This window comes from Salvelinus fontinalis, chromosome 2, assembly GCF_029448725.1.
Source record: "Salvelinus fontinalis isolate EN_2023a chromosome 2, ASM2944872v1, whole genome shotgun sequence".
Taxonomy (NCBI): domain Eukaryota; kingdom Metazoa; phylum Chordata; class Actinopteri; order Salmoniformes; family Salmonidae; genus Salvelinus; species Salvelinus fontinalis.
Genome location: NC_074666.1, coordinates 81789644 through 81798674, shown reverse-complemented (window position 1 = coordinate 81798674; position 9031 = coordinate 81789644). Strand labels below are relative to the sequence as shown.

At 44.7% G+C, this 9031-nt stretch overlaps 1 protein-coding gene across 2 annotated transcripts; it reads right to left on the bottom strand.

Annotated features, from left to right (window-relative positions):
- Positions 1-61: 61 nt before the first annotated feature.
- On the bottom strand, positions 62-7577 carry LOC129828799 (male-specific lethal 1-like 1). 2 transcript variants are annotated; one of them, XM_055890022.1, is made up of 9 exons: positions 7496-7577; positions 5922-6747; positions 5327-5532; positions 1964-2229; positions 1674-1738; positions 1507-1574; positions 1210-1334; positions 885-957; positions 62-767 (listed from the first exon to the last, which is right to left on the bottom strand). In XM_055890022.1, exons 2-9 carry the CDS (start codon positions 6597-6599, stop codon positions 677-679), a joined length of 1572 nt encoding a protein of 523 aa, XP_055745997.1. In that variant the 5' UTR covers positions 6600-6747; positions 7496-7577; the 3' UTR covers positions 62-676. The 2 variants fall into 2 exon arrangements, with proteins under 2 accessions (XP_055745997.1, XP_055745989.1); XM_055890014.1 differs by having other exon boundaries at positions 7462-7557.
- Positions 7578-9031: the final 1454 nt, after the last annotated feature.

Here is a 9031-nt window from a genome sequence, read left to right as displayed (position 1 = left end):
ATTTTATCTCCTACATTTATCAAATCATGCAAAGACACCATCCAAAAGAAACAAAGTCATGTTCATGGGCATAAAGCATTTTTTTTTAAATTACAACATCTTGTTTGAAACACAAACCATAAGTGCTGCTGAAGCGCTTTCAACACATCTCACTCTCCTAATGACCAATGTTTTTTTCCTTTTATCTCCAACAGGTCTCCTTTCTCTAGGATGCAACAGCAGTCACATACAGATGGGAGACAGAGTCACGCTGCTCTGTTCAAATTTGAGGCATGTCAATGTGAATGACAACGTCAACAGTTTGTAAAACCTTAGCTTGTTTTCTTGGGCATTTTTGGGGTGAAGTTGCAAAGAGGAAAACTGTCCTCAAATTATCCCAGTGGGAATCTAGAGGAGACAAACATGTCTGCTCTTCCTGGATAGTCCACACCACCCTCAGTCTTCTTCCAAACCAGCCCTACTATGAACAAACAATAGGATCCGCTCTGCAGTCCAGCAACCATGACCAAACTGTGGCACAGTGCATCTTTTGATTTTAGGGGATTGTGGCATGCAATTCCCCCACCCGTCTGTAGTACTCTCCCAAATAACAAGGCAGACGTTCACACAGAGGGGTGCTGCCTGGCACCAATCCAGCCGGTGTCTCCTCTCTTGGACTCAGCTGGAAAGGACAGATTTATTTTCGGCAGGTCCGGTGGGGGGTCTGCTTTTTGGGCACCTCTACTCGACAGCGGCTCCGCTCGTCCAGCCAGGGCAGGTCAAAGCTCCTTCAAGGGTGAATAGAGAAACACAGGGGTTTAGGTTAGGAAGCAAGCACTCTGATTGTATTCAAGTGATGTTTGGCTTGTTGTTATTTAAGAACCAGTGTGTATGACTCAACTCACCGTCTTGACAGCTTTGGCAGAGGTCGGCCAAACACCACCACTGGAAGGTGGGGGGTGATCATGAGGGACTCCACTGAGAGAGAAAGAACACCTTCATAAGTGATGAGTCCAAGACCCTGCTCAGTATTTCAACTGACTACATTTCATCTCAACAGACATTACTAATGGGATAGTTGCTTTTTGGACAGATCTATAAAATAAAATAAAAATGTATTGGTCACATACACATATTTAGCAGATGTTATTGCGGGTGTAGTGAAATGCTTGTGTTCCTAGCTCCAACAGTACAGTAGTATCTAACAATTCAGTGTATAGGTGGGCTTACCATCCTCGGCTTCTGGGTAAAAGGAGAACACTTCTGGCTCACTCTCTTGGATACCCTTCCTCTTGTTCATGCGCTGCTGCAGTCGCTGGAACATCCGCTGCTCACGGATCCGCTGGATGTCCCATCTACGAGAGGAGAATGAAGAAGAGTGAAGAACACAGCGACGGAAGGTCAAAATAAGGAACACAAAAATAAGGAGAAAGGCAGAAGAGGTATGCCAGAGAAACATACTGACTCATAGCAAGAGTTGGTCAGACATGTAAACAGAGCATAGTGAAAACTCCAGCCCTCCCTTACCTCTTCCTTCTCTTCTCATCCAGTTCATGCTTCGAGTGGCGCTTCAGGAAGACATTGTCATCCAGATTCTGTAAGAGAAAACAGTTGGACTTTAGACCTCCTGACCAGGGGTCCAATCTGGACTACCACCAGCCTAGGGCTTCAAACAGTGCAAGACAAGTACCCACCTCAGGGATATCAGATGCCTCCTCCTCTCCCAGGGGCTCCATAAGGTTTTCCTTCCATGAGGGAACTTTGTACAAGAGGGAGAAGGTCATTCCACCACCCATGCAATTTTACAAATCCTGTTTAACACACATTTTACAAAATATAAAGCAACAAAAAGTAATCATGTGGCCTATTACAAAATACTTAGGCCCAAGTCTCAGCCTTTATGTGCTGTTCATACTTATTTTGCCCGTTTCCCTATTTTTTTGGGATCCAAAACAACCATTTCATGACAGTTTGTAACACTCACTGGCCACAGGCTCCTCCTTCTTGGGTGAGGGCTCCCGCGAAGTTGGTGACAGGGGAGGCACATGCCAGCGACACAGGTACATGTCGGTGGTGGACAGGTAGTCCAGTTCCTCAGTGGCGGCCGAGCTGGTCCCAGGAAACCCATCTGAAAACTCTTCCCCGTCCAGAGGCTCCTCTTTGGGGAGCAGCGCCTCGTTGTGTGGGGACTGGGAGGCCTTGGCTTGGGCACGTCGTTTGGCTGCCCTGGGGTCCTGGAAGAGGAAACGCCTACTGGCAAGAACAAAAACAACCTTTAGAGGAATTGCATGAGGGACAATAAGGGGCTTTACATGCATCTACAGTACATAGATATATCTATCCATGTATGGATCTAGGACAGGCCTGGGCCCGCGACCTGATTCAACACGGCCCGCGGAATCATGCTCAGATCAAAGAATTTGCCATAGTAAAGTTTTGAAAAACTTATTTGTTATTCAAACTAAAAGCCCAATGAATAATTGCCTTTGTGTAATGATTTAACTCCCACCACTTGCGGGACATTTATTTTGAAGGCACGTATAAATAACAACTGCACGAGGACATACATTGACTGACAGGCTGACACACACGCCAGTCACAAACAATAGCTAGCTAGAAATTGCGCAAAAATTAGTTTAAAAGATTTAAAAGAAAAGTAGACAATGAATGTAGGATGTTCCAGCAAAAGTGGACATCAAAATAGTCATGGCCAAAAGTTGAGAATGACACAAAAATACATTTTTAAAGTCTGCTGCCTCAGTTTGTATGATGGCAATTTACATATACTCCAGAATGTTATGAAGAGTGATCAGATGAATTGCAATTAATTGCAAAGTCCCTCTTTGCCATGCAAATGAACTGAATCCCCCAAAAAACATTTCCACTGCATTTCAGCCATGCCACAAAAGGACCAGCTGACATCATGTCAGTGATTCTCTCCTTAACACAGGTGTGAGTGTTGACGAGGAAAAGGCTGGAGATCACTCTGTCATGCTGATTGAGTTCGAATAACAGACTGGAACTTCAAAAGGAGGGTGGTGCATGGAATCATTGTTCTTCCTTTGTCAACCATGGTTACCTGCAAGGAAACACATGCTGTCATCATTGATTTGCACAAAAAGGGTTTCACAGGCAAGGATATTGCTGCCAGTAAGATTGCACCTAAATCAACCATTTATCGGATCATCAAGAACGTCAAGGAGAGCGGTTCAATTGTTGTGAAGGAGGCTTCAGGGCGCCCAAGAAAGTCCAGCAAGCGCCAGGACCGTCTCCTAAAGTTGATTCAGCTGCGGGATCGGGGCACCACCAGTACAGAGCTTGCTCAGGAATGGCAGCAGGCAGGTGTGAGTGCATCTGCACGCACAGTGATGCAAAGACTTTGAGGATGGCCTGGTGTCAAGAAGGGCAGCAAAGAAGCCACTTCTCTCCAGGAAAAACATCAGGGAGAGACTGATATTCTGCAAAAGGTATAGGGGTTGGACTGCTGAGGACTGGGGTAAAGTCATTTTCTCTGATGAATCCCCTTTCCGATTGTCCGGAGAAGACAAGGTGAGCGGCTACCATCAGTCCTGTGTCATGCCAACAGTAAAGCATCCGGAGATCATTCATGCGTGGGGTTGCTTCTCAGCTAAGGGAGTGGGCTCACTCACAATTTTGCCTAAGAACACAGCCATGAATAAAGAATGGTACCAACACATCCTCCGAGGGCATCTTCTCCCAACCATCCAGGAACAGTTTGGTGACGAACAATGCCTTTTCCAGCATGATGGAGCACCTTGCCATAAGGCAAAAGTGATAACTAAGTGGCTCGGGGAACAAAACATTGATATTTTGGCTCCATGGCCAGGAAACTCCCCAGACCTTAATCCCATTGAGAACGTGTGTTCAATCCTTAAGAGGCGTGTGGACAAACAAAACCCCACAAATTCTGACAAACTCCCAAGCATTGATTATGCAAGAATGGGCTGCCATCAGTCAAGATGTGGCCCATAAGTTAATTGACAGCATGCCAGGGCGGATTGCAGAGGTCTTGAAAAAGAAGGGTCAACACCGCAAATATTGACTCTTTGCATCAACTTCATGTAATTTTCAAAAGCCTTTGACACTTATGAAATGCGTGTAATTATACTTCAGTATTCCATAGTAACATCTGACAAAAATATCTAAAGACACTGACGCAGCAAACTTTGAACATTTATATTTGTGTCATTCTCAAAACTTTTGGCCACGACTGTACTTCTTTATTGAGGTAAAGGGAAAGCTGTGTGCTTAGTGTGCAAAGAGAGCACCGCTGTCTTGAAAGACTGCAACTTGTCCCGACAATTCCAGACGAAGCATGCAGAGAAATATAGGAATATGTCTTCTGAGCAGAGGGCAGGTGCGTCGAAAGAATTGCTTTCTCAGTTGCAAAAGCAGCAAGGACCTTTCACAAAACTGCATTCTGCAAATGATGGAATTGCGAGAGCTAGCTATGTACTGTCCCACAAAATTGCTAAACATAGCAAGCCATTCACTGAGGGCGAATTCATTAAAGAATGTTTAATTAACTCTGCAACAATACTTTTCCCCGACAAGAAAGAGCTGTTTGAAAATGTTTCCCTGTCAAGACGTACAGTGACACGGCGTGTTAAGGACATTGCAGAGAATATGGAACAACAGTTGAAAGACAAGGATTTCACCTATTTCTCCTTGGCGCTGGATGAGAGGTTCACATGACACGGCGCAGTTGTTGATATTTTTACGAGGCATAACCCCAGACTTTGAAATTACAGAGGAGCTTCAGTGCAGTCAACGAAGAGCACAACCACAGGGAAAGATTTATTGGAGGAAGTTAATAAGTGTGTGGCAAAGCTGAGACTGAGTTTTGAAAAATTATCCAGTGTGACCACTGATGCTTGCCCAAACTTGACAGGAACAAATGTTGGCCTTTTCAAAAGGATACAAGATCAAGTAGCTGAGTTGAACCCAGATCAGAAAATAATTTTCCTGCATTGCATTATCCATCAGGGGGTGCTCTGTAAATGTGTTCTGAAAATGAGCCATGTTGTAGATACAGTCATTAAAGTGGTAAACTTCAAAACTGCTAAATCTTTAAACAACAGGCAGTTTGTCTCACTGTTGGAAGAACAGAGTCAGGTCATGCAGATCTCCCCTAACACACAAACGTGAGATGGCCGAGTTTGTGGAAGGAGCTTGTAATATGATTCTGGCCCGCAATGGCAAAATATATTCTAATGTGGCCCTCCATGGAAAAGAATTGCCCAGGCCTGATCTAGGAAGTATGTCATATCATGAAGTAAAAAAAAAAAAAAAAAAACTGTTAAAAAAACTGAATGTGGAGCCCTACCGTTTGTGGCCCTTGCCTCCTCTGCCAAAATTCAGCGTTCGGGGTGTATGGCTGCTGCAGCACTCAGACAGCCCCTGCCCCTCTGGTGTCCCTGGCATTGCCACCTGGTCTTCCTGCCGGCTAGGGATGTGGTTGGGGCGCTGGTCACACCCATCCTTTTTACCTAGCTGCAGACGGCGCTCCATGCGCTCGATCCGCGCCATGAGCTGCAGTAGTGATAAAACGCGTCACGTCAGTGGGGCTAAAGTGAGGTTTATACCCCTTATGATTTTGCATTTAAATAGTTTGTCTTGAAGGGTAGCCTATTCTCTTTAACACTTGTGAGATTTACAGTCCACAAGAGTACAACAGAAAAAGTATATGTGTTTGAGGCCGATTTAGTTGACTTCAATAACCTTACACTTCATAGAAACAATGATGTCATAATAGTGCTGCACTGCTATTACATCACAATACCACTGGTGGCATTGTGGAGCTGGCCTAGGTTGGAGGGAAAATACCTGCTGCTGGTTATTCTGGAAAATTCCATTTTTCACAAAATATGCTGACCAGGTTTGACAATTGAAATGTTATACATTTGTGTTTGCTAGCATACCATTTCCTTCTCAGCTTTGAGGTCATCTATCTCCTTGCTCTTGGACTGGAGCTGCTGTTGCTGTTGTTCAATGAGTTCTAGTTGGAGGAGGAGGATCTGGCGTATGCAGCTGGTCTGTGTAGGGGAGTGACCAGGTCCTTTCCTAATATTCCCTCTTTTGCCATCTGGGCTGTGTTCTGATGACTGTGCCACCATGATTGATGCAGTAGCAGCCCCTCTGACCTCCCTGCCACACACTGCATCGTCCCGGGGCTGTTTGATAGTGTTGAGCACTGCAAGGTCTGTCTTGCCCATATTGCTGTTTGTCTGTCCTAGTAGTGTCTTGCTCTTGACTGGTGTGGTGCCGTCGCCCCCCATTGGTTTGCCATGGGGAGTTTGGGCTCCAAAGATCACCCAGTTCTCCTCTTGCCCAGACCCAAGTCCAAGGTTCTGTCCAGATCCAGGCCTGCAGGTAATCGGTCCCTGTCCTGGCACCACCTTGGCTTTCCCCTGGAGCTGCTGGCCGCTGCTGTTGTGGATACTGCCCAGCACGTTTGGGACTCCGATGACATATTCACTTGGCTCCCTCCTCAGGCCAATGAAGGAATCTGGTGTTCCTCCTGCTGGAGCTTTGACCAAATCAATCTTCCCTACTGTGTCTAGCTTATATCCTCCACTTGTGAATACAGTGGATGTCATTGTCGTGGCAATCCCACCGCCAGAACCCTTGCCAACCAACGCCCACCAATGTCCTCCTGACAGGGGCGTTGGTGGCACAAAAAGCTTGATCTCACACCGTGGATGCTGTTTCTCCTCAGCAGTGGACTGTCTAGATGTCCATGCAAGCCTGAAATACAAGGGAGGGATGTCAGATGGGCACACAGTTAATTCAACATAGACACAAGGTTATCAGGCATAAATTAACAAAAATCAAATGTTGAGATAGACAGGAAATCAGCCACAATGGCCTCTCTTACAGCAGATATAGCCCAACTAAGAAAGCCACTTTGCTAATAACGTTAGCGTTCTCAATCTCTGGTAGCTACAATTTCCCTCACGCATTTCTATACGCCCATGAATAATCTGTATGATATTGACACATGAACCAACAAACTGACACAATAACAACAATCGAGAAACCCGGAGATAAACTGACTTTCATCTCAACAATACAGGCATACCTAGTAGAGGAGGTAGTTAGCTAACTTATACAAACAATAAAGAGTTTAGTTTCGTCGGCTACCCAATGATGTGTATAATTGACCTAGCCGGTGTTTGAAGAAAACATTATGCTAGGACTGGCAATTTCTTGGTTACAAGGGAAACAGTAATAGAATAACAAACGTTACAGCTGAGCTGCAGTCGCTTAGTTGGCTAACTGGTTAGCCAAGTCCTCCATTTTAGGTCTGCAGCAAAGAGCAAAACAATGACAGCCACTTTGCCTTCAACCAACCCGGTCTCATTTGACGCCATTTTAACTTTAAACGCTTTACAAAGTTACGTTTTTCTCTTGAACGTTATAACACATTGTGCTTTACATTTATGACTAAATGCCACCTACCTATTTGATATTCTCTGTACTCATCCGAACTCACCTATCGCCTTGATGCCCCCCTTCTCAGGTCGTTTAAAAAATAATGATACTGCGCATGCGTTCCTTGTATGCTCGCCTCTGATTGGTCAATTAGCCAGCGGTTGCACTGAGCTCAAAAGATTTCCCAAGAATAAAAATGCCAAGACAAATGAATATTCCTACCTAATTTTTATGATTGTTACAATTTGTTGTAGTTAATATATCGTGTACAATCATGCAACCATAATAAAATTGTTATGGTCGAGAGAGTTCTTGTCATATTTTCTCTATTCACACTGGGATTAGGTGCAACCCATTGGCAACTGGCTCAGTCACCACCAATTTTTTTAAATAAAATTTTTAAATACTGTGGAACGGGTACAGCTATGGCATTTCATCTGCTTGCTTGATATTAGTTTGGGCTCTTCTCTATTTGGGGAGAGGACAATTCTGGGCTCCCTAATTCACTATCTTGTAAGGGAGTTATGTTTATTGAAGATTAGTTGAAGATAAACCATTACATGTTAACACTTTTCTTATAAATGAGTTAATATCTCAACATATTCTACAGTAGAGACCACAGGCTGTTACATTGGTGTTAGTCACTGTGGATCAATGCTGCTCTTTTACCACAAGAGGGCATACTGAAACGGGTGTCAGTCCCACCCATCATTGTGAAATAGCATTCAGGTGCAACACCTGTTTTTAGTAAACGGTTTTTCATAAGCATGCATGGATAGGCCAACTTCCAAAAAGTAATAGCCTAATACAATATTTTAACAATAACCTATTAATACAAAGAAACATTCAAAAAGAAAAAGGTATGCCTCTTGCTAGGTCGTTTTTCCCGAATAGACTATAGCCTAGGCCTATAATATGGAGAAAAACAAATCCAAGATTATGTGGCGCTTCTTCCCTCACATGTCTCTCTACCTCTCCTCTGAGAAGTGTTTACATTGATGTAGCCTATGACTGAGTGATGCTACAATCTAAATTGGTATTTTCTCCATGAAAATTGCAGAGGATCGGCTCCCACTCAAGTATGCCTGGTCGTAACAGCGCCCCTGTCACGTGGACAAGCCCGGTAACCATGCATATCCGCTGCAGTGTTTATTCGTGTCGACACTCCTCTCACGCTCTCGAGCTGGCAGAGCCGTCCACTGTGCCATATCGCTCACATGAAGCACCGGGACCTCGCGACAAAATATGCACCTAAGTGTAACGGATGTGAAATGGCTAGCTAGTTAGCGGGTACGCGCTAGTAGCATTTCAATCAGTTACGTCACTTGCTCTGAGACTTTAAGTAGGGTTGCCCCTTGCTCTGCAAGGGCCGCGGCCTTTGTGGAGCGATGGGTAATGATGCTTCGTGGGTGTCAGTTGTTGATGTGTGCAGAGGGTCCCTGGTTCGCGCCCGTGTCGGGGCGAGGGGACGGTTTAAAGTTATACTGTTACATAAGGATGATATATATGTTTTACATACATATTTATGGAATATCTACATAGGCGTAGAGAGGCCCATTATCAGCAACCATCACTCCTGTGTTCCAATGGCACGTTA

What these genes read in the sequence shown, in the direction of transcription:
- LOC129828799 (XM_055890022.1), bottom strand. Translation starts at nt 6,599, where the DNA reads ATGACATCCACTGTATTCACAAGTGGAGGATATAAGCTAGACACAGTA. An exon ending in GGAGGCAAGGGCCACAAACG is followed by an intron (nt 2,230 to 5,326) that starts GTAGGGCTCCAC and finishes TCTTGCCAGTAG; the next exon opens with GCGTTTCCTCTTCCAGGACC. An exon ending in GAAGGAGGAGCCTGTGGCCA is followed by an intron (nt 1,739 to 1,963) that starts GTGAGTGTTACA and finishes TCTTGTACAAAG; the next exon opens with TTCCCTCATGGAAGGAAAAC.